This window comes from Chiloscyllium punctatum, chromosome 1 (assembly GCF_047496795.1).
Source record: "Chiloscyllium punctatum isolate Juve2018m chromosome 1, sChiPun1.3, whole genome shotgun sequence".
NCBI lineage: Eukaryota > Metazoa > Chordata > Chondrichthyes > Orectolobiformes > Hemiscylliidae > Chiloscyllium > Chiloscyllium punctatum.
This window is the reverse complement of record NC_092739.1, coordinates 177,797,874-177,824,127: the sequence shown is the minus strand read 5'-3', so window position 1 is coordinate 177,824,127 and position 26,254 is coordinate 177,797,874. Positions and strand designations below refer to the sequence as shown.

The 26,254-nt window shown below is 43.8% G+C and overlaps 1 protein-coding gene across 1 annotated transcript in view; it reads right to left on the bottom strand.

Annotated features, from left to right (window-relative positions):
- The window catches only part of LOC140480825 (disintegrin and metalloproteinase domain-containing protein 12-like), a 241,911-nt gene that overhangs the window by 103,114 nt on the left and 112,543 nt on the right, over positions 1-26,254 (bottom strand). Inside the window, exons 7-8 of the mRNA XM_072576274.1 lie at positions 10,782-10,847; positions 5,006-5,077 (exon numbers count right to left, since the gene is read on the bottom strand). Coding sequence (XP_072432375.1) covers positions 5,006-5,077; positions 10,782-10,847 — 138 coding nt within the window. The remainder of the gene's footprint in view (positions 1-5,005; positions 5,078-10,781; positions 10,848-26,254) is intronic.

Genomic DNA, 26,254 nt, shown 5'->3' with positions numbered 1-26,254 from the left:
CACTAAGGCAGATTTTACAGATAGAGAATAGTGTGATGGCTTCAGTTTCACCTCCAGCCTGCAAATCTTTCTTCTTATTATAATGATCCCATTGCACATTGAAAGCCACACTTGACTCTGCCATGATTTGATTTGATTTATTGTAGTCACATGTATCTACGTACAGTTAGTTTTATGAGCAATACACACATATCATAGCAAAGAAGGACAGACATGGAAGTGAGATCACTCGCTGACCTGGAAGGTTTGTTTTCAGATGTTTCATCACCATATTAGTAACTTCATCAGTGAGCCAACATTGAAGCACTGGTGTTATGGCCCACTTTCTACTTCTGTGTTTAGGTTTCCTTGAGCTGATGATGTCATTTCCTGTTCTTCTTAGAGGTGATGGATGGGAATCAAATCAATGTGTTTATTGACAGAGTTCTGTTTGGAATGCTGTGCTTCTCCGAATTCTCGTGCATGCCTTTGTTTGGCTTGTCCGAGGATGGATGTGTTGTCTCAATCAAAGTGGTGTCCTTCCTCATCTGTATGTAAGGATTCTTGTGATAATAGATTAAAGACATGACCCACTATCACTAAATAGAAAACGGGCCATAACACCAGTGTTTCATCGGAGGCTCACTAATGTCACATAATATGGTGACGAAACTTCTAAAAACAAACCTTCCAGCTCAGCAAGCGAACTTACATCCAGAACTTCAACCTGAACTACAAATTTTCTCCAAACATGCTAATAACATACATATCACAGGGTGCTTACAACGAGACATACAAGGTTTTAGCTACACAGAAGGTGCACAAAGCAAGAACATTAGAAGATCAAGAACAAATCATTCCCACTTACTGCAAAAGAAAACAGTTGGAGTAACATTAAACAGCTGTAAGTTACGTGATGTATATATTGCAGTGCTGTGTTCCACTTCTGACAGTGTAGGGGTAAGTTCACAGCATAATGGTGGAGGATGATCTCAGGAAAGGGAGTATCAAATCTCTCAGCCAAGTTGTTATGATAAAGGATGAGGTGTTGAGCATCTTAAAAAATATTAAGGTCAATAAGTTCCCAGGTCTTAATGGGAGGTAAGAGAAGAAATTGCTGGAGCTTTCAAAGACATCTTTGTATCCTCTTTTGGCCACTAGTGAGGTCCAGAGGACTGGAGAGTAGCCAACACAGTCATATTATTTAACAAGGGTGACAGGGATAATCTCGGGAATTACAGGCCTGTGAGCCTCACGTCAGTGGTCGGGAATTATTGGAAAAGGTTCTTCGGGACAAGGTCTATATATATTTAGAAGCAAATGGACTTTGTGTGAGGGAAAATTGTGCTTCACTAACCTGATCAAGTTTAAGGTGTTTGATGTTGTCAACATGGACTTTGGTAAAATCTTTGATAAGGTCCCTCATGGCAGACTGGTACAAAAGGTGAAGTCACATGGTATCGGAGGTGAGCTAGCAGGATGGACACAGAATTGACTTAGTCATAAGAGACAGAGCATAGCGGTGGAAGGATGCTTTTTGGAATGGAGGGCTATGACTAATAGTGTTCCTCAGGGGTCATTGCTGGAACTTCTGCTATTTGTGGTCTACATGAAAGATTTGGAGAAAAACGTCACTGGTCTATTTAGTAAGTTTGTGGACAATGAAAAGATTGGTGAAATTGCAGATAACGAGGAGGATTGTCAGAAGATTCAGCAGGATATAGATCAATCTGAGTTGTGGACAGAAAAATGGCAGAGAGAGTTTAATCTGGACAAATGTGAGGTGATGCATTTTGGAAGGTCAACTACAGTGGAAATTATACAGCGAATGGCAGAACCCTTGGGAGAATTGATATGCAGAGGGAACTGGGTATGCAGGTTCACAGATAACTGAAGGTGGCAGCACAGGTAGATGAGATAATAAAAAAGGCCTATGGCATACTTGCCTTCATTAGAAGGGGCATTGTGTATAATGATAGGCAAGTTATACTATAGCTTTATAGAACTTTCAATAGGCCACACTTGGAATATTGCATACGGTTCTGGTCACCACATGACCAAAAGGATGTGGATGCTTTGGAGAGGGTACAGAAAAGGTTTACCACAATGTTGCCTGGGATGGGGATTTTAGCTGTGAAGAAAGATTGGCAGGACCTGGCTCGTTTTCACTGGAAGGCAGGAATTTGAGGGGTGGCCTGACAGAAGTTTCTAAGATTGTGGATGGATGGATAGAGTGGAAGTATCAGGTGTTTTCCCAGGGTAGAGTGTTTAATTACTGGGGGACACCGGTTCAAGGTGTGGGGCGGGAAGTTTAAAAGAGATGTGCGAGGCAAATATTTTGTACAAAGGGTGGTGAGTGCCTAGAACGTGCTGCCAGAGGATGTAGTGAAAAAAAATGGACCAATATATGAATAGGAAGGGAACACAGGGATTGGACCCTATAAATGAAGAGAGATTTAGTATGGAATGGAAAAATGTGTCAACGCAGGACCTGTTCTTGTGCTGTATTATTCTTTGTTCTTTATAATCCAATGCAATTTAGATTTAAGATGTTTTCGAACTGAATGAGACTTCCAGCATCTGTTAATGTTGGAGGCAGAAGAAGGCGGGTGAGTCACACAAGATGGAGAAGAAGGCGGCTTACAGCAAGAGGGAGGGAAGAGCAGCTCACAGAAATAGACAGCTTGCATAAATAAAGCTATTAGAAAAGCTATGCTTAGAGCGATAGAGAGACAAAGAGAAAGAGGGAGCTTTTGAGCTTTTAACAGGTGGAAGGGAGGAATATTGAACCCAGCCAATGAATCCTGTATCGCCTGAAATCTCAGCAAGTTTCTGTCAAGCTGAAAGTGGGGAGTGGGAAGATTTTGACCAGAGATTTCAAGTATTGTGAGTTAGAACATAGAACAGTACAGGACAGTACAGACCCTTCGGACCTCGATGTTGTGCTGACCTTTTATCTGACTATTAAGATCAAACTAATCTACGTACCCTACATCTTACTGTCATCTATGTGCTAATTCAAGAGTCGCTTAAATGTCCCTACTGTATCTGACACTACTACCACCACTGACAGTGCATTCCACTCTCTTTGTAAAGAACCTACCTCTGAGATCTCCCTCAGCCCTTCCTCCAATCAGCTTAAAACTATTCCCTCTTTTGATAGCCATTTCTGCCTTGGAAAAGGGTTTCTAGCTTTCCCCTCTATCTATGGCTCTCATCATGTATACCTCTATCAAGTCATCTCTCATCCTTCTTCACTCCAGTGAGAAAAGCCCTAGGTTCCTCAACCTTTCTTTATACGACATTCCCTCCAGCACTGGCAGCATTCTGGTAAATCTCCTCTGTACCCACTCTAAACCTTCCACATCCTTCCGATAATGAGGTGACCAGATCTGAACACAATATTTCAAGTGTGGCCTAACCGGGGCTGTATAGAGTCATAGAGATGTACAGAATGGAAACAGACCCTTTGGTTCACCTTGTCCATGCTGACCAGATATTCCAACTCAGTCTCGTCCCGCCTGCCAACACCCGGCCCATATCCCTCCAAACTCTTCATATACCCATCCAGGTGCCTTTTAAATGTTACAATTGTACTCGTCTCCTCCACTTCCTCTGGCAACTCATTCCATATACGTACCAGCCTCTGCATGAAAAAGTTGCCTCTCAGCTCTCTTTTATATCTTTCCCCTCTCACACTAAACCTATGCCATCTCATTCTCGAATTCCCCACTCCAGGGAAGAGACTTTGTCTATTTATCCTATCCATACCCCTGATGATTTTATAAACTTCTATAAGGTCACCCCGCAGCCTCCAACACAAGGAAAACAGCCCCAGCGGATTCAACTTCTCCCTATAACTCAAACCCTCCAACCTTGGCAACATCCTTGTAGATCTTTTCTGAACCCGTTCCAGGTTCGCAACATCCTTCCAATAGGAAGGAGACCAGATTTGCACACAACATTCCAAAAGTGGCATAACCAATATCTTGTACAGCCACAACGTGATCTCCCAACTCCTGTACTCAGAGCTCTAGCATAATCTTACGGCTCTTAATCTCAATCCTCCTGCTAATGAAAGCCAACACACCATACGCCTCCTTAACAACCCTATCAGCTGGGATAGCAACTTTGAGGGATCTATGGAGGTGGACCCCAAGAACCCTCTGTTCCTCCAACTGCCAAGAATCCTGCCCTTCAACCTATAATCTGCATTCAAAGTTGACCTTGCAAGATGAATGACTTCACACTTTTCCTGGTTGAACTCCATCTGCCACTTCTCAGTCCAGCTCTGCATCCTGTCAATGTCTCGTTGCAACCTATAACAGTCCTCCACACTATTCACAATCCCACCAACCTTTGTGTCATTGGCAAACTTACTAACTCACCCTTCCGCTTTCTTATCCAAGTTATTTATAAAAATCACATAGACCAGAGTTCCCAAAGCATATCCCTGCAGAACACCACTGGACATCAAGCTCCAGTTGAATGCTTTCCATCAATTACCATCCTCTGTCTTCTATGGGCCAGCCAATTCTGTATTCTGACAGCCAGATTTCCCTGTATTCCATGCCTCCTTACTTTCTGAATAAGCCTACCATGGGGACTCTTATCAAACCCCTTGCTAAAATCCTTGTACACCACATTCACTGCTCTACCTTCTTCAAAGTAGTTTGTCTCATCCTCAAAGGACTCAATAAGACTTGTGGGGCGCAACCTGCCCTTCCAAAGCCATGCTGACTATCTATAATCAAGCTATGTTTTTCAAAATAACAAATCCTGTCTATCAGAATCCTCTCCAATAATTTGCATACCACAGATGTAAGACTGACTGGTCTGTAATTCCCAGGGTTGTCCCTATTCCCTTTCTTGAACAAGGGAATAACATTTGCCTCTCTCCAGTGGGTTACCACAATGCTGTATTTAATGGCATTGTCATTCTGCCCTGCCTGATAGGAAGGAGAGACTGAACAGAGATTTAGCAGAGAAAGGTGAACCTGTAAGGGAACAGAGTCTTCATACTCACCAGGTCGACTGTGTTGGCAATGTCAATCATTCTTCGCACTACAGCTCCTCGATTACTGTCCATATTCTGATACTGGAAGGAAACAGAATGGTTGGTGCTGATTCAGTGAACCAAACAGACCAATTCAGACTCCCCATGATCACACACACCCTCCACTGCTCTCCAAACACTCCCCAAAGTTGTGTGGAGTCCTCATAATCCTTTCTGACTTCTCCACAGTGGGAGGGTTAGAGAGCACAGGCTGAGGCCATTCACCTAACCTGCCAGTGCTGTACCTGTGGAGGAGCTCTCCTGTTAATATCACGTTCCTGCTCTGCCCCCATAGCCTGACATTGTTTCCTCCCCCTCACATATTTGTTAAGCCCTTCTTTTGAAAGGTATTTTGAAACTGTAACCACGTTCAGGGCTATGGGAAATTGGGAGTAGTGCAGGTAATATTGTGTATTTTAGTGATGCAGATTTGATGGGCTGAAAGGCCTCTTCTCTACTACACCCTTTCAGACACTTCACATACAAGCACAAAGCAATCGAGATGAAGATTGTCATGAGAGGGGAATGCCTGAACTTCAAAAAGTGATGATTAACATAAATGAATCACCAAGGTTCAAAGACATTGGGCCAGATTTTGCAAGAATTGTCTGTTCCTTCCTTACAGGTGAAGATGGAGGTTCATATATTTCCCAGATTCCAATCAAGATTCCTTCAAAAATGTGGAGATTACTTTAAATCAGAGAATTCCTTTAGTGCAAACCTTGGCTAATTTTGACCACAGCGTTTGCTGTAATCTAGGAGTTGAATGTCTTGCAGTACAGAAATTGCCACTTTGGCACATGTTGTGAGAAGAAATAAATAAAGTGCTTTTCGGCCCCTTATCAAAGGAAAGAAATAATGGCATTGGAGGTAGTGCAGAGAAGGGGCACTGGGTATGAAGGTACTAACCTTTGAAGCTCTGATGAAGAAGCAGCACTTCAAAAGCTAGTGCTTGAAAATATGACTATAACCTGGTGTTGTGTGACTTTTAATTTTGTCCATCCAAGACCAACACCAGCTCCTACAAATCATGGATATAAAAGGGCTGTCTTCTGAGTTATAGAGATGTACAGTACGGACACAGATCCTCTGGTTCTACTCATCCATGTTGAACAGATATCCTAACCTGATCTCGCGCAGCAGGTCAGGCAGCATCCAAGGAGCAGGAGAATCAATGTTTCGGGCATAAGCCCTTCTTCAGGAATGAAGAGGGTGTGCCAAGCAGGCTAAGATAAAAGGTAGGGAGGAGGGACTTGGGGGAGGGGCGTTGAGAATGCGATAGGTGGAAGGAGGTTAAGGTGAGGGTGATAGGCCGGAAAGGGGGTGGGGGCGGAGAGGTCAGGAAGAAGATTGCAGGTCAAGAAGGCGGTGCAGAGTCCGAGGGTTGGGACTGAGGTAAGGCGGGGGGAGGGGAAATGAGGAAGCTGGAGAAATCTGCATTAATCCCTTGTTCCTAGGAGGGTTCCTAGGCGGAAGATGAGTTGCACTTCCTCCAGGCGTCGTGTTGCCATGGTCTAGCAATGGAGGAGGCCAAGGACCTGCATGTCCTTGGCGGAGTGGGAGGGGGTGTTAAAGTGTTCAGCCACAGGGCGGTTGGGTTGGTTGGTGTGGGTGTCCCAGAGGTGTTCTCTGAAACGTTCCGCAAGTAGGCGGCCTGTCTCCCCAATATAGAGGAGGCCACATCAGGTGGAGCGGATGCAGTAAATGATGTGTGTGGAGGAGCAGGTGAATTTGTGGTGGATATGGAAGGATCCTTTGGGGCCTTGGAGGGAAGTGAGGGGGGAGGTGTGGGTGCAAGTTTTGCATTTCTTGCGGTTGTAGGGGAAGGTTCCAGGAGTAGAGTTTGGGTTGGTGGGGGGTGTGGACCTGTCGAGGGAGTCGCAGAGGGAGTGGTCTTTTCGGAACGCTGATAGGGGAGGGGAGGGAAATATATCCATGGTGGTGGGGTCTGTTTGGAGGTGGCGGAAATGACCAAGGATGATACGATGTATCTGGAGGTTGGTGGGGTGGTAGGCGAGGACCAATGGGGTTCTGTTCTGGTGGCAATTGGAGGGGCGGGATTCAAGGGCGGAGGAGCGGGAAGTGGAGGAGATGCGGTGGAGAGCATCGTCAACCATGTCTGAGGGGAAATTGTGGTCTTTGAGGAAGGAGGATTCCTTGGATGCTGCCTGACCTGCTGTGCTTTTCCAGCAATTCATTTTTCAGCTCTGATCTCCAGCATCTGCAGTCCTCACTTTCTCCTAACCTGATCTTGCCCCACTTGCTTGCACTTGGCCCATATTCCCCCCAACCATTCCTCTTCATATATCCATCCAGATGCCTTTTAAATGGTGTAATTGTGCCAGCCTCCACCACTTCCTCTGGCAGCTCATTTCATACAGGCACCAATCTCTGTGTGAAAAAGTTACTTCTTAGGTCCCTGAAGTATCTTTCCCTTCTCACCCTAAACCTCTCTGCCCTCTAGTTCTGGACTCCCCTGCCCCAAGTAAAGACCTAGACTACTTATCCTATTTCTGCCCCTCATGATTTTATAAACCTCTATAAGGTCATCCCTCAGCCTCCACGCTCTGGGGAAAACAGCCCCAGTCTATTCGGTCTCTCCCGAAAGCTCAAACCCTCCAACCCTGGCAACATCCTTATAAATCTTTTCTGAACACTTTTCAAGTTTCAAACATTCTTCTGATAGAAATGAGACCAGAATTGCATGCAATATTCCAACAGTGTTAAAAACAATGACTGCAGATGCTGGAAACCAGATTCTGGATTAGTGGTGCTGGAAGAGCACAGCAGTTCAGGCAGCATCCAAGGAGCTTCGAAATCGAGGTTTCGGGCAAAAGCCCTTCATCAGGAATAAAGGCAGTGAGCCTGAAGCGTGGAGAGATAAGCTAGAGGAGGGTGGGGGTGGGGAGAAAGTAGCATAGAGTACAATGGGTGAGTGTGGGAGGGGATGAAGGTGATAGATAGGTCAAGGGGGGAGGGTGGAGTGGATAGGTGGAAAAGAAGATAGGTAGGACAAGTCATGGGGACAGTGCTGAGCTGGAAGTTTGGAACTGGGGTGAGGTGGGGGAAGGGGAAATGAGGAAACTGTTGAAGTCCACATTGATGCCCTAGGGTTGAAGTGTTCCGAGGCGGAAGATGAGGCGTTCTTCCTCCAGGCGTTTGGTGGTGAGGGAGTGGCGGTGAAGGAGGCCCAGGACCTCCATGTCCTTAGCAGAGTGGGAGGGAGAGATGAAATGTTGGGCCACACGGCAGTGTAGTTGATTGGTGTGTGTGTCCCGGAGATGTTTCCTAAAGCGCTCTTCGAGGAGACATCCAGTCCCCACAATGTAAAGGAGACCGCATTGGGGGCAACGGATACAATAAATGATATTGGTGGATGTGCAGGTAAAGCTTTGATGGATGTGGAAGGCTCCTTTGAGGCCTTGGGTGGAGGTGAGGGAGGAGGTGTGGGCGCAGGTTTTACAGTTCCTGCGGTGGCAGGGGAAGGTGCCAGGATTTGGGGGGGGCAGGAGCATGGACCTGACCAGGTAGTCACAGAGGGAACAGTCTTTGCGGAAGGCGGAAAGGGATGGGGAGGGAAATATATCCCTGGTAGTGGGGTCTGTTTGGAGGTGGCGGAAATCTCGGCGGATGATTTGGTTTATGCAAAGGTTTGTAGGGTGGAAGGTGAGCACCAGGGGCGTTCTGTCCTTGTTACGGTTGGAGGGGTGGGGTCTGAGGGCGGAGGTGCGGGATGTAGACGAGATGCGTTGGAGGGCATCTTTAACCACGTGGGAAGGGAATTTGCAGTCTCTAAAGAAGGAGGCCCTCTGGTGTGTTCTGTGGTGGAACTGGTCCTCCTGGGAGCAGATACAGCGGAGGCGGAGGAATTGGGAATACGGGATGGCATGTTTGCAGGAGGTAGAGTGGGAAGAGGTGTAATCCAGTAGCTGTGGGAGTCGGTGGGTTTATAATATATGTCGGTATCAAGTCGGTCGTCATTAATGGAGGTGGAGAGGTCTAGGAAGGGGAGGGAGGTGTCAGAGATAGTCCAGGTAAATTTAAGGTCGGATGAAATGTTGGTGAAGTTGATGAATTACTCAACCTCCTCACGAGAGCACGACATTGCTTCGTCCACTGTTGGAATATTGCATGCAGTTCTGGTCTCCTCCCTTTCGAAAGGATGTTTTGAAACTTGAGAGGGTTCAGAAAAGATTTACAAGGATGTTGCCAGGGTTGGAGGGTTTGAGATCAAGGGAGAGGCAAACTTGGTTGGGGGCTGTTTTCCCTGGAGCGTCGGAGGCTGAGGGGTGACCTTATAGAGGTTTATAGGACAGGATAAATAGACAAAGTATTTTCCCTGGGGTCAGAAAATCCAGAACTGGAGGGCATAGGTTTAGGGTAAGAGGGGAAAGATGTAAAAGGTACTTAAGGGGCATCATTTTCATGTGGAGGGTGGTGTGTGTATAGAATGAGCTGTGAGAGGAAGTGGTGGAGGCTAGTACAATTACATCATTTAAAAGGCATCTGGATAGGTATATGAATAAGAAGGATTTAGAACGATATGGGCCAGGTACTGACAAATGGGTCAGATTAGGTTAGGAAAGCTGGTCGCATGGACGAGTTGGACCAAAGGGTATTTTTCTGTGCTGTGCATCTCTATAACTTGGAGTTTGCTCCACATTCAATTACAGCTGATATGTTTCTCAATCTCTTTCTCTTGCTTTCTCCCCATAACCCCCGATCCCCTTATCAATCCTGAACCTATCTATCTCTGTCTTCAATACACTCACCACCCTCTGGCTGAAGAAATTTCTCCTTATCTCAGTTCCAAAGGTCGTCCCTTCACTCTGAGGCCATGTCTTCAGGACCTAGTCAATCCGCCTGGTGGAAACATTTCCTCCACATCCACTTTATCCAGGCCTCTCAAAACTCTGTCTGTGACTTTATTTCTGCATGAAATGTCTCACTGTCTGTGAGTCCACAGCTCAATCATTATCACATCTCAACCACGCTGTTCACAGCCTCCTTGTCTCAGTGTTCAGTTCTGTAATTTTGGATCTTGAGTTCCCTTTTTCATTTGTTTTTATTCTTGTTTTTCCCTCTGCAACTCTGCATTCAATTGCAGGTCAGCTCCACTCACTCCTCTTAAGACATATTTGGCTTTGCGCACTACAACTTTTTATCTATCTTGTCCAGCTGATAATAGCCTCAAAATTTTACTATTTCATTGTTTATGATTTAATGTGACAAGTGTGTCTCTCACAAAGTCATCCTTTGTTGCCTATCTCTCATTTCCCTTTAACTGAATGATTTGTGAGACCATTTCATACGACAGTTAATGGTCACCCAGTTCTGGTACATCGAGGTTGTCAAATGTCAACCAGAGGAGGTAAACAGCTGATTTCTTTCTCTAAAGGACATTAGTGAACTAGTTGTTTTTTTTATGACATTAACAGACAGTTTCATGATTCTCATCATGAATGACTGGCTTTTGGTTCCAGGTTTATGAAGTGAATTTAAATTTGACTAGCTGCTGTAGTGGGATTTGAACTTGTATCCCCAGATCAATACACAAGGTATGAGCAGTCTTTTGTCATGACCACTACACTACCATGACTCCCCCACTTTTGATGGTTACGCCAACAGCTTTACATTATTCTTTAAGGCTTGAAAATGTGCAACAAGATCCCAAAGTTATTTATGTGCATCAGGGACAGTAGAGATCCACACAAATCCTGATCCTGCAGGAGGAGACTGTACCCACCAGGTTCTGATCTGTCACAAGCACCAGCTCGACATATCTTGTCTCTGACAGCACATCCCTTCCCATCTGGAGAAAGAGAAAATCTCTGTCAGTTTGAAGTGAAACGATACAGTGAGCCCTGAATGAGCCAGTACCGGTTACAGGCCAATTCACATGGCTTATCCTTTTTCTTGTAGGCCCGAGTATTTTGTCCTGTCCACTATCTTTATTTCCTCAGAATGATCCTCAGTTTGAAATTAACTGTGATCTATTCATAGGCTTGTTACTTCTCCTTCTTTTACATTCTCCTTTTCCGGACCTTCCCTTCTTTTTCCTTTAAGTAAAAGTTGCATCCAGTTCAGAAAACATCACAACTTGCAGATCAAATCTGTGTCTGGATTAGTGGTGCTGGAAGAGCACAGCAGTTCAGGCAGCATCCAAGTAGCTTTGAAATCGACGTTTCGGGCAAAAGCCCTTCATCAGGAATAAAGGCAGTGAGTCTGAAGCGTGGAGAGATAAGCTAGAGGAGGGTGGGGGTGGGGAGAAAGTAGCATAGAGTACAGTGGGGGAGGGGATGAAGGTGATAGGTCAAGGAGGAGAGGGTGGAGTGGATAGGTGGAAAAGAAGATAGGCAGGTAGGACAAGTCCGGGCAAGTCAAGGGGACAGTTCCTGAGCTGGAAGTTTAGAACTAGGGTGAGGTGGGAGAAGGGGAAATGAGGAAACTGTTGAAGTCCACATTGATGCCCTGGAGTTGAAGTGTTCCGAGGCAGAAGATGAGGCGTTCTTCCTCCAGGCGTCTGGTGGTGAGGGAGCGGCGGTGAAGGAGGCCCAGGACCTCCATGTCTTCGGCAGAGTGGGAGGGGGAGTTGAAATGTTGGGCCACGGGGCGGTTTGGTTGATTGGTGCGGGTGTCCCGGAGATGTTCCCTAAAGCGCTCTGCTAGGAGGCGCGCAGTCTCCCCAATGTAGAGGAGACCGCTTCGAGAGCAACGGAGTCGGAAATGGAAGAGCATTGAGCACTAGGGGTCACTGTTTAACAATAATGTACCATCCATTTAAAATCGAGAAAAATTGATATTCTTTGTCTCAAAAAAGCTTGTATATCTTTGAACTCTCCACCTTATAAGGTATTGAAAACATAATTCTTGAACATCTTAAGGGAGAGGTGAGTAAATTTGTGAGAGGCTATCGGAATTATAGACCAGTCAATCTTACATCTGAGGTAACCAAATATTGGAAAGGATTCTGAGGGATAGGATTTATGACAATTTGGAAGAACATTATTTGATTAAAGATAGTCAGCATGGCTTTGTGAGGGGCAGGTCATGCCTCACAAGCTTTATTGAGATTTTTGAGGATGTGACGAGACAAGTTGACAAAGGCCGAGCCGTGGATGTGGTGTATATGGATTTCGTTAAGGCATTTGATAAGGTTCCCCATGGTATGCTCATTCAGAAAGTTAGGAGGTATGGGATACAGGGACATTTGTCTGGATGCAGAATTGGCTGGCTGAAAGAAGACAGCAAATGGTAGTGGATGGAAAGTATTCCGCACAGAGGTTGGTGAACAGTGGTGTCCAGCAGTGATCTGTTCTTGGGCCTCTGCTCTTTGTAGATTTTATAAATGACTTGGATGCAGAATAAATGACTTGCTGATGACACAGAGGTCAGTGGTGTTGTAAGGCTATTGCAGGCTTCAACAAGACATTGACAGGACGTAGAACTGGACTGAGAAGTGGCAGATGGAGTTCAACCTGGATAAAGGTAAGTGATTCATTTTGGAAGGTCGAACTTAAATGCCGAATACAGGTTTGAAGGCAGGATGTGTGGCAGTGTGGGGGAACTTGTGGTCCACATACATAGATCCTTCAAAATTGCCAGTCATCTTGACAGGGTTGTTAAGAAGATGTACCGTGATTTGGCTTTCATTAATGGGGGGGGGGGGTGGAAACTGAGTTTAAGAGCCGTGAGGTTTTGCTACAGCTCTATAAAACCCTGGTAAGACCACACTTGGAGTATTGTTCCAGTTCTGGTTGCCTCATGATAAGGATGCAGTGCTTTCGAGAGGATGCAAATGAGATTTACCAGGATGCTGTCTGGATTGGAAAGCATGTCTTATGAAGAGAGGTTGAGTGAGTTCAGGCTTTTCACACTCAAGAGAAGAAAGAAGAGATAGCCAGAGACATTTCCCCAGGGCAGAAATGACTGTCACGAAGGGTCATAATTTTAAGGTGATTGGAGGAAGGTGTAGGGGAGATGTCAGAGGTAGGTTCTTTACACAGAGAATGGTTCTATGTTCTAAACAACAGGTGGACACCTTGATTTCCTTCTCCTGAAGTTACTGTTATGAACAGAACTCAGAAGCCCACGCAGTAACACAAACTTTTAGAGGGAACATGTCTTCTGTGCGGCAGCGGTTTTAGGTTTGCCAGGTGTTGTCGAAGGATGTTTGGCTAATTTCTGTAGACAGTAAGTGTCAGTTGTGGAGAGAGTGGATGCTTGTGGATATGGTGCCACTCAAGTGGGTAGCTTTTTGAATGTTGTTGGAGCTGCACCCATTTAGGCAAATGGTTGCTATTCCATCACATTCCTGACTTAGAATTAGAATTCCCATAGTGTGGAAACAGGCCTTCAGCCCAAAAAGTCCACACCACACCTCTAAAAAATATCCCACCCAGACCAATTATCCTACATTTCCCCTGACTAATTCATCAAGCCCACATGTCCCTGAACACTATGAGCAATCTAGCTTGCCAGTTCACCTGACCTGCACATCTTTGGACTGTGGGAGGAAACCAGAGCACCCAGAGGAAACCCACGCAGACACGGGGAGAACGTGCAAACTCCACACAGACAGTCACCCAAGACTGGAATTGAACCAGGGACCCTGGCGCTGTGAGGCAACAGTGCTAACCACTGAGCCACTGTGCTGCCCCCAGGTTGTGCCATGTAGATGATGGACAGGCTTTGGGAAGTCAGGAGGTGAGTTACTCACTGCAGTATTCCTAGCCTCTGACCTGGTCTTGTTGCCACTTGTTTTATGTGGCCAGTCCAGTTGTATCAATGGTCAACCCCAGGATTTTGATAGTGAGCAATTTAGTGATGGGAACACCTTTGAATGTAAAGGGGCAGTGGTTATTGTCTCTTATTGGCAATGGTCACTGCCTGACATTTATGTGGCTCAAATCTTACTTGGCACTTCTCAACCTAAGTCTGTTTTAAGAAGAGTCCTCCCCACTCCTTCTCAAGGACATCCAGTGACAGGTAACAAATGCAGGACCAACCAGGAAAGCCCTTGCCAACAAGTGAAAAGATCTGTGTTTTATTTACTGCTTTCTCCACCTGTCCTGCCACTTTCAATGCTCTATGCACATATATACCCCAAGTTCCTCTGCACCTGCACCCTCTTTAGAATTGTGTCTCTTATTTCATTTTGCATCTTCTGGCACTTCATATTGCTGTATATTGAGCCTTATCTGCCACACATCCAACCCCTCCACCAACTTGTCAATATTCATTTGCAGTTCCATCACAATCATTCTCACCAGTTATAGTTTTTCAAGTTTTGTATCATCTGCAAACTTATAAATTCTCTCTTCAAAACAACTATGTCTATATGTGGTCACACACACCCAGGAAAATCTCTCAGCACCAACCTCTGGGACCCTCCACTGCAAACATTACTCAAGCCCGAAAAATATCTGATTGCCATTACTTTCTGTTTCCTCTTGCTCAGCTAGTTTTGTATGCACTATACCAATGTCCCTATTATACCATGAACAAAAGTAATAAAAAGAGCACTTGTAAATTATGAAAGAAAGCTAGAACAATGTTTAAAGATAGATAGCAAAATTGTCCTTGGGAATATAAAAAGGAAGAGAGTAGCTAAAATGAATGTTACTCCCTTAGAGGATGAGGCTAGGGAGTTAATCATGGCGAACTTTGAAATAAGAGTTTCTAAATCAGTATTTTGCCTCAGTTTTCAAGGAGGTCACTGGCACCAATCCAGTAGTAACATAGGAACAGGAGAATGCCATTCAGCCTCCTGAGCCCATTCTACCATCCAGTGTGACTTTGGCTGATCTGTTGCCTCAAAGAACAAAGAACAAAGAAAATTTACAGCCCTGGAACAGGCTCTTCGGCCCTCCAAGCCTGAGCCAATCCAAATGTACTGTCTAAACCTGTCAGTCAATTCCTAAGCATTTGTACCCCTCTGTTCCCCACCTACTCATGCATCTGTCCAGACGCGTCTTAAATGAATCTACTGTGCCTGCCTCTACCACCTCTGCTGGCAACGTGTTCCAAACACGCACCACCCTCTGTGTGAAGTACTTGCCGTATGTATCCCCCTTAAACTTTCCACCTCTTATCTTGAAAGCATGACCTCTCATTATTGAATCCTTCACCCTGGGAAAAAGCTTGTTTCAATCTACCCTTCGTAATTTTGTAAACCTCAATCAGGTCTCCCCCCAATATCCTTTTTACTAGTGTAAATAAACCTAATCTACTCAACCTCTGTTCATAGCTAGCACCTTCCATACCAGGCAACATCCTCATAAACCTTCTCTGCACCTTCTCCGAAGCGTCCACATCCTTTTGGTAATGGGGCAACCAGAACCGTTCACTGTATTCTAAATGCGGCCGATACAATGTCTTGTACAATTTTAACATGACTTGCCAGCTCTTATACTCAATACCCCGTGCAATGAAGGCAAGCATACTTTCTGTCTTCTTGACCACTCTATCCAGCTGTGCAGCAGCCTTCAGGGTACAATGGACCTGCACTCCCAGATCTCTCTGCCCCATCAACTTTTCCCAAGGCTCTTCCATTCATTGTATAATTCGCTGTAGAATAGACTTGCCTAAATGCATCACCTCACATTTGTCTGGATTGAAAGCCATCTGCCACTTTTCCGCCCAACTCTCCAGTCTATCTATATCCTCCTGTATTCTCTGACAGTCCATTAACCTTTCTGCTACTCCACCAATCTTTGTGCCGTCTGCAAACTTGCTGATCATACCAACAGTGCCCTCTTCTAGATCATTTATGTATATTACAAACAACAGTGGCCCAATACTGACCCCTGTGGAACACCACTGGTCACCTTTCTCCATTTCAAGAAACTCCCTTCAACTACTACTCTCTGTCTCCTGTTGCTCAACCAGTTCTTATCCACCTGGCTAGAACACCCTGCACACCATGTGACTTTACTTTCTCCATTAGTCTACAGTGGGGAACCTTATCAAATGCCTTACTAAAGTCCATGTATATGACATCAACAGCTAACAACTAACATCTAACTTCATCTAACAATTTGGTCACTTCCTCGAAGAACTCCATTAAAGTTGGAAAGGCACGATCTCCCCCACACAAAATCATGTTGCCTATCACTGTTAAGCTCATTTTTTCTAAATATGAATAGATCCTATCTCTCAGTACCCTCTCCAGCAACTTCCCCATCACTGACATGAGGCTCACTGGTCTGTAGTTACCCGGAATATCCCTACTACCCTTCTTGTAAAGGGGCACAACACAAGCAACCTTCCAGTCCTCCGGCAGCTCACCTGTATTTAAGGATGCCACAAAGATATCTGTCAGGGCCCCAGCTATTTCCTCTGTTGCCTCCCTCAGCAACCTGGGATAGATCTCATCCGGTCCTGGGAATTTGTCCGCCTTATTAACCTCTAGCATACCCAACGCATCTTCCCTACTTATGCCAACGTGATCCAGACTAATCAAACTTCTATCTCTAATCTCAAGATTCATCATGTTCCTCTCCTCAGTGAACCCCCCTTGCAAAGTAATCATTCAGAATCTCACCCATTCTCTCAGGTTTGGCACACAACCTTGCTTCGTTGTCTTTTAGAGGATATTCCATTTAACTGTCTCTGGTCCATTGCCCTTAATGCCATGACTTAACAAAAATGTATATGTTGAGAGTGTGGTGCTAGAAAAGCACAGCAGGTTAGGCAGCATCAGAGCAGGAGAATTGATGTTTCGGGCTAAAGTCCTTTATCAGGAATGAGGCTTGTGGGCTAGGTGTTGAGAGATAAATGGGAGAGGGGTGAGGTTGGGAGAAGGTAGTGTGTGATATTAGATGAAGGTGAGGGAGAAAGTGATTGGTCAGAGAGGAGAGTGGAGCAGATAGATGGGAAAGGTGATGGACAGGTCAAGAGGGTGATGCCATGTTGGAGGCTTGAGACGGATAATGTGAAGGGAAGGGGAAATGAGGGAACTCGTGATATCCACATTAATCCCATGTGGTTTCAGAGTCACAAGGCTGAAAATGAGGCCTTCGTCCTCCAGGCATCAGTTGATAAGGGTTTGGCAATGGAGAAGACCCAGAACCTGCCTGTCGTTGGCAGAGTGGGAGGGGAAGTTGAAGTGTTCAGCCATGGAGTGGTGGGTTTGGTTGGTGCGTTTATCCCAGAGATGTTTCTATGTCAATGTATATCAAAAATGTATCTATCTCAAATTTCAAATTAACAACTGAGCCAGCATCCACTGCCATTTGTGAGGGAAATTTCCAAACATCTACCACCTTTTGGGTGTAGACATGATTTCTTATATCTCTCCTGAACAGTCTGGCCCTAATTCTCAGTCCATGCCCCCTACGTGTATACTACTTTAGTGACAGGTGAACAGAAGTTATCGAAAATGAGGAACTTAGAACAATCATCATCATGAGGGAAAACATACAAAGCAAACTGTTGGGATTGAAGGCAGGTAAGTCCCCAGTGACTGAGACCTACATCTACATCTACATCTTAAAGGAACTGAATCTATTGGTTATAACATTGCAAAATCCCCTGAATGCGGGAACAGTTCCTCTGGAAAATTGCAAATGTAACACTCTTATTCAAAAGGGGATGGAGGCAGAAAATAAGAAATTACAGGTGAGTTAGATTAGCATGTATTGATGGGAAATTGTTAGAATTCATTATTAAGGAAAATTAGGACATTTGGAAAGTCAAAATACAATCATGTTTGACTAATTTGCTAGAGTTCTTTGAAGATGCCATAAGCAAAGTGAATATTGGAATCCTGTAGATTTTGTATCAGTAGAATTCAGAAGGCATTTGAAAAGGTTACACAGAAAAGGTCAATACACAAGGTCACATGGAGTGAGGGGAATTTATTAGCTAGGATAGAGGACTATCTAACCAACAGAAAACAGAGAGTCAGGATAACTGGATTTTTTAAACTTCATTCGCAAATGAAGGTATGGCTGGTCAGGCAAGTATTTATCGCCCATTGCTAATTGCCTAGAGGGTAGTTAAGAGTTAATCACATTACTGTAGGTCTGGAGTCACATGTCAACCAGACCAGCTAAGCGTGGCAGTTCCCTTCCGTAAAGGGAACTGGATGGGTTTGTCCAACAATCAACAATAGATTTATGGTCACCATTAGCTTCTTTTTTCCAGACTTCTGTTGATTCCAGATTCTACCATCTGCTGTGGTGGGATTTGGACCCTTGTCCCCAGAACATTACTTGGTGATGAACAGTTTCGTGATAAGATGTAATCAAGAATGTGCCACAGGTTTCAGTCCTCAGGTTCCCAACTACTTGCAACCTGGATTAACTCCATTTTTAAGAGGCATTTAGACAGACACATGAAGAGACAGGATATTCAGAATACAAACCATATGTTTCAACAGATGGGATTAGGTTAGAATGGCATCGTAGTCAGCACAGGCATGGTGGGCTGAGTGGTCTGTTTCTGTGCTATACTGTCTACCTACTATGTTCAATTAATAACTTGAATGTGAAGATAGAAAATGTCCTTGCCAAATTTGCAGATGGCACTAAAATAGGTGGAAAAGTAAGTTGTAATGAAGAACTAAGAAATTTACAAACATATGTGGATAGATTTGGTAAATGAGCCAAAATTTGGCTGATGATAAATGATGAGAATAACCATGATATGGAGGCACTGGTGTTGGATTGGGGTGGAGAAGTTCAAACATCACATAACATCAAGTTATATTCCGACAGGTTTATTTGAAGCCACAAGCTTTCAGAGCACTGCCCTTCATCAGGTGATGTCCCTCACAAAAGGGCAATGCTGCGAAAGCTTATGATTTCAAGTAAACCTGTCAAACTATAACTTGGTGTTGTGTGACTTTTGAGGAGGATAAATGTGAGGTTATTCATTTTGGATGGAGGAATATGAAAGCAACTTATTATCTAAAGGGAACGAAACTTCCGAGTGCTTCGGTACAGTGGGATCTGGGTGTCCTTGTGCATGAATTATGCAAATATGCAGGTGCTGCAGGTAATAAGGAAGGCACATGGAGTTTTGGCATTTAATGCAAAATGAATAAAGTATAAAAGTAAACAAGTATTGTTGGAATTGTACAAGGCATTAGAGAGATCACACCTTTTTGGCTCCCTTACTTGAGGACAGATGTAATTGTATTGGTGACACTTCATCAGAAATTGCAGCAGCTATCACACAGTGGTATTTATGCTGAGCACTGGGTGGTAGGAAGGGAGGGGTGTAGAGGGAAGGGGAGATGAGCAGATAGGTGGAGATGGATCGCAGAGAGAGAGAGAGAGAGAAAGGCTCGGGAGGGATTGATGATCATGTCAGGAAAGAAGAGAAACTGACAAAGTGATAATAAAAACTAAGAGTAGGAGAGATTGGATAGGCTGTAGGCCAGATTTGCTGAAATTATCCAGTAATTTGTTTTTGTTGTGGTTATTTGTAAAGTCTAGTGAGGAACTGATCAATTTTGACAGCCATTAATTGTTCTGATTTACTGTGTAGTGAATCCAGTGATAGGGAGTCTAATTTGGCCTAGCTAACTATCCTATGTCCTGACAATAGTTGAAGGTCCCCAGATCCCAGGAACTGATCTATCTGAAAATACTAAGGGAAGCAGGTGAAGATATTGCTGGGGGCCCGTATGAAATGATTGTATCCTCATTAGTCACAGAAGAGGTCCCAGAGAAATGGAAAATAGCCAATGCTCTTCCTTTGTCTCAGAAAGACAACAGAGACAGACCAGGAAATTATAGCCTGTTGAGTCTTAGATCAGTGGTAGGGAAATTATTGAAGAAGGTTTTTTTAGCAAGAATTTACTCACAGTTATTTGTGAGAGGGAGCATGGTTTTGTGTGGGGGAGCTCATTCCTCATCCACTCGATTGAGTTCTTTGAAGAAGCGACAAAGATTATTAATGAGAGCAGAGTGCTTGATGTTGTCAAATGGACTTTAGCAAGGCCTTTGATAAGGTCCCTCATGGCAGGCTGATAAAGAAGATGAAGTTATGTGTGATCTGTGTTGTGTTGATAAGATAGGTACAGAACTGGCTTGGTCACAGAAGACAGCAATAAGCAGGGGAGGGTGTTTTTCTGATGGAGATCTGTGACAACTGGTGTGCCGCAGAGATCAGTGCTGGGACCCCTTTTGTTTGTAATATCTACAGTGATTTGGAAGAGAACGTAGATGGTCTGAGAACAACACAAAGATTAAGAAAGCTGTGGATGGTGAGGAAGATTGCCAGAGGATACAGTAGGATATAGATAGCTAGAGATTTGGTCAGAGAAATTGCAGATGTAAATTCATCTGAACAAATGGGAAGTAATGTATTTTGGGAGGAGAATAGTATTCTGTAAATGGCAGAACCCTGAGAAGCGACAGAAAAGAGAGAGATCTAGGCACGTAAGCCCACAGTTTCCTCAAAGTAGCAACACAAGTGGATAAGGTGGTCTAGAACACCTGGCATTGTGAGGCAGCAGTGCTTCTCAGTGAGCCGCCATGCTGCCTCTAAATAATGCTGCTTTTTTTTTCTCCCTTCCAAAATGAAGAGCTTCACATTTTCCCACATTACACTGCATTTGCCACCTTGTTGCCCATTTACTTAACCTCTCAATATCTCTCTGTAAAGCGCTTATACCTCTCTCACAGCTTTCCTTTTTACATATGTTTGTGATGTTTGCAAATTTGGCAAAAATACATTCTTTCTTCCACCAAGTCATCAATGAATTTTGTAAACATTTGCATTCCCGGCACTGATTCCTGTGGAACCACACTGGTCATGGGTTGCCAACTCTGAAAAAGAACCCCTTAGCCCCACTTACTGTTTCCTGTCTATTTGCCAGTTCTCTCTCCATATCAATATACTATCTCCAACACCATGGACTATTCCTCTGTAATTTCACCTTTTGTGAGGTTACTTGTTGAATACCTTCTGGAAATCCATATTCAAATGTTCTCCACTCTCATTGAGACTCCCTTGAAAAAATCTGTTACATTAATCAAACTTTAATGGAGTCATGCTGACTTTGCTTGTTTGGATTATGATTTTCCAAATATTCTGCGTTTCTCCCTCAATAATTGATTCAAATACTTTTCCAACAATAGCTGTTAGATTAATCAGTCTTAGTTATGCATTTTTTTGCCTGTCTCACTTTTTGAATAGCAGTATCACATTAATGGTTTCCAATCATCTGGTACTTCTCCAGAATCCAAAGATTATTGGAAAATTACAGCTAATGTAACCATTACCTCTGTAGCTACCTTTTTTAGGATCCCAGAATGCAAGCCATCAGGGCCAGGAGACAGATCTGGCTTTAGCCCTATTGTTTTGTCTGATACTATTCTCTAGTGATACTGATGGTATTTAATTCCTCTCCATACTCTTTAGTATTCATGGAATGTTCGAAGTATCTTCCACCATAAAGACTGATGCAAAATCTCTGTTTAACTCCTTTGCCATTTCCTTGTTCTTCATAACCATTTCCCCAAAATCATTTTCTAAGGAGCAAATATTCAATTTGATCACAGTCTTTTTATATATTTAAAGAAGCTACGATTGTCAGTTTTTCTATTCCTGATTAGTTTTCCTCCATAAATTGCTTGCTCTCTTTTTATTATCATTTCTTTTCCTCCCTTGTTGATCGTGAATTTATTCCAATCTTCAGGGCTATCACTGACTTTTGCCTCCTTCTATGCATTTTGTTTTCAATTTAATACTCTGCTTAACGTTCTTGGTTAGCCATGGTTGGTCTTTATCCCCCTCCCATAATCTTTCCTCCTCACTGGAATGTATTTTTGCTGAGAATCATGAATTACCTCTTTAAATGTCTACCAGTACTTGCTTACTGTTGTTCCTGCTAATCTATCCAGCTAGTTCACTTGAGCTAACTCTGGCATCATTTCATTGTAATTCCCTTTATTTATATTGAACACAGTTGTTTCTGACTCATGTGAACTGCATGTTAGATTTCTATCATACTCTGATTACAAATTCTTCTGGTATCATTGACTCTGAAGTCATTGATCAAACCTGCTAATGACCCTTCATTTGACCCAAGATATCCTGTTCCCTGGTTGGCTCCATTATATATTGGTACAGCAATGTTCCAGCTTCTGTGTTCTAACATTCCCTAATGCATTCAATCAACTTTTTGTCATAGTTACCCTTTCCAGTTTGATAAACCTCATCAATATGAAGATTAAAGTCATTCATAATTATAGATTTTTTTTAACAGTCATAGAGATGTACAGCACAGAAACAGATCCTTTGCTTCAACTCTTCCATGCCAACCAGATATCATAACTTAATCTTGTCCCAATTGCGAGCACTTGAAACTTGAAAGGGTTCAGAAAAGATTTACAAGAGTGTTGCCAGAGTTAGAGGATTTGAGTGAAAGAGAGAGGTTAAATAGGCTAGGCTGTTTTTCCTTAGAGCGTTGGAGGAAGAAGGGTTATCTTATAGAGGTTTATAAAATCATGATGGGCATGCATAGGATAAATAGACAAAATCTTTTCCCTGGGGTAGGGGAGTCCACAACTAGAGAGCATAGGTTTCAGATGAGAGGGGAAAGGGATAAAAAAGGCCTAAGGGACAACTATTTCACGCAGAGGGTGTAACATGTATGGTATGAGCTGCCAGAGGAAGTGGTGAAGGCTGGTACAATTACAACATTTAAAAGGCATCTGGATGGGTATATGAATTGGAAGGGTTTGGAGGGATATGGGCCAGGTGTTGGTAAATGGGACTAGATTAGGTTGGGATATCTAGTTGGCATGGACGAGTTGGACCATAAAATCTTTTTCTGTGCTGCATATCTCCATGACTGTATGAGTCTATGCTCATATTTCCTCAGCAGAACCTCTTTCCTCTTTCTACTTGTATCACTGGTACCTACATGGACCATGACAGCTTAATCTTTGCCTTCCCATGCAAGTTCTTCTGCAGCCCTGATGAGATATCGTCAACCCAGGCCCAAGGCAGGCAGCACAACCTCAATCCTGGCCATAGGGAATAGTTTCTATTCCCCTGACTATATGAAAACTAATTACATCTATATTTCTCTTTTCTCCCCCTTTTGAATGGCTCCCTGTACCATGTTACCATGTTCAGTTTACCCATTCTCCCTGCAGCCCCATGCTGTCATCCACCTCGGGAGTAAGAATCTCAAACCTGTTAGACAAGCTCAAGGGCTGTGGCTCCTTCTGCACTACCTCCTGGATTCTTCTAACTGCCTGACTCAGAGTCATACCCTCCTGTCCCTGACCACTTACTGCATTCACAGTAGTTAATCTCAGGGGTGTGACAACTCCTGAAACATAGCAGTAAGATAGCGATCCCCCCTCCCTGATACATCACATTTTCCAACTGGTATTTTTATTTTTAATTGAAAGTTAATGATAATAAGCCACAAGACCATTATAGATCACACGATATAGGACAGAATTTGTTTTTTGGACTAACTGAGCCCATCGAGTCCTCACCTCCAATTGATCATGGCTGATATATTTCTTAGTCCTCTTCTCCTGCCTATTCTCCATAACTCCTGATCCTTTACTAATCAAGAACGTATCCTCCTCTGTCTTAAATATCCTCAATGACTTGGTCACCACGGCATTCTGTGGCAATGAGTTCCATAGATTCATCACCTTCTGGCTGAAGATTTCTACCTCTTCTCAGTTCTGAAGAGTCATGCAAATAGAAGAAAGAACAAAAAAAAACTTACAGCTCAGGAACAGGCCCTTCGGCCTTCTAAGCCTGCGTTGATCCAGATCCACTATCTAAACCTGTCACCTATTTTCTAAGGGCTGGTATATCCTCTAGTCCCTGCCCATTCATGTATCTGTCTAGATACATCTTAAATGATGCTGTCGTGCCCTCCTCTACCACCTTCGCTGGCAAAGCATTTCAGGCACTCCCCACCCTCTGCAAAAGGAACCTTCCATGTATATCTCCCTTAAACATTTCCCCTCTCACCTTGAACTCATGACCACGAGTAATTGAGTCCCCTACTCTGGGAAAACGCTTCTTACCTCATGATTTTGTAGACCTCAGTCAGGCCCGCTCCCCCCCCCCCCCCCAACCTCCATCTTTCTAATGAAAATAATCCTAATCTACTCAACCTCTCTTCATAGCTAGCACCCTCCATACCAGGCAATATCCTGGTGAACCTCTGCATCCTCTCCAAAGCATCCACATCCTTTTGGCAATGTGGTGACCAGAACTGTACACAGTATTCCAAATGTGGTCGAATCAAAGTCTTATATGTGTGAAACATGATCTGCCGACTCCTGTACTCAATACCCCGTCCAATAAAGGAAAGCATGCCATATGTCTTTTGACCACTCTATCGACCTATGTTGCCACCTTCAGGGTACAGTGGACCTGAACACCAGGTCTCTCTGTACATCAATTTTCCCCAGAACTCTTAAATTTACTGTATAGTTCGCTCTTGAACCGGACCTTCCAAAATGTGTCACCTCGCATTTGCCCGGATTGAGTTCCATCTGCCATTTCTCTGCCCAACTCTCCAAACTATCCATATTCTGCTATACTGTCTGACAGTTCTTTTCACTATCTGCTACTCCACCAACCTTAGTGTCATCTGCAAACTTTCTAATCAGACCACCTACACCTTCCTCCAGAACATTTATGTATATCATAATCAACAGTGATCCCAGCATGGATCCTTGTGGAACACCACTGGTTACAGTTCTCCATTTCGAGAAACTCCTTTCCATTACTACTCTCTGTCTCCTGTTGCCCAGCCTGTTCTTTATCCGTCTAACTCGTACACCCTGGACCCTGTGCAACTTCACTTTCTCCACAGAGTGTCATGGGGAACCTTATGAAGCACCTTACTGAAGTCCATGTATATGACATCTACTCATCAGTCAACTTTGTCACTTCCTCAAAGAATTCTATTAAGTTGGTAAGACATGACCTTCCCTATACAAAACCATGATGCCGATCACTGAAAAGGCCATTTTCTTCCAAATGAGAATAGATCCTATCCCTCAGTGTCTTCTCCAACACCTTCTCTGCCACTGACATCAGGCTCATTGGTCTACCAGGATTATCCCTGCTCCCCTTCTTAAACAAGGGGACAGCATTAGCAATTCTCCAGTCTTCCAAGACCTCATCCGTGTTCAAGAATGCTGCAAAGATATCTGTTCAGGCTCCAGCTATTTCCTCTCTCGCTTCCCACAGGATATGTCACATCCGGACCTGGGGACTTGTCCACCTTAATGCCTTTTGGAATTTCAACACTTCCTCCTCCTTATGTCGACTTGACCTACAGTAATCAAACGTCTATCCCTAACCCCAACATCCGTCATGTTCCTCTCCTCAGTGAATACCGATGCAAAGTACTAGTCAAGAATCTCGCCCATTTTCTCTGAGTCCATAACGTTCCTCCTTTGTCCTTGAGGTGGCCAACTCTTTCACCAGTTACCCTCTTGCTCCTTAGATATAAATAAAAGGCTTTGGGATTTTCCTTAACGCTGTTTGCTAAAGATATTTGATGACCCCTTTTAGACCTCTTAATTCCTCATTTCAGATTGGTCCTACATTCCCAATATTCTTCCAGAGCTTCATCTGTCTTCATTCGTTCAGACTTTATGTATGATTCCTCTTAGCTAGTCTCACAATTTCAACTGTCATCCAGAGTTCCCTAATTTTGTCATTTCTATCCCTCATTTTTGCGGGGACATGTCTGTCCTGCACTCTAATCAACATCTCTTTATAAGTCTCCCACATATCAAATATGGATATACCCTCAAACAGTTGCTCCCAATCTTCATTCCCCAGCTCCTGTCAAATTTTGGTATAGTTTGTCTTCCCCTAGTTTAGCACTCTGCCTTTAGGACCACTCTTGTCTTTGTCCATGAGTATTCTAAAACTTACGGAATTGTGATCACTATTCCCAAAGTAATATCCTACTGAAACTTCACCCACCTGACCGGCATCATTCCCTCACACCAGGTCCAGTCTGGCCCCTTCCTGAGTTGGACTATTTACAAAAATTCTCTTGAAAACCCTCCTGATTGTTCCTTACAAATCCTGTTCCATTTAATCCTCTAACACTAAATGAATCCCAGTCAATGTTGGGAAAATTAAAATCTCCCATCACCACCACCATGTTGCTCCAACATCTTTCCATAATTTGTTTACATATTTTAACCTCTATCTCACGCTTGCTATTGGGAGGCCTGTAGTACAGCCCCAACATTG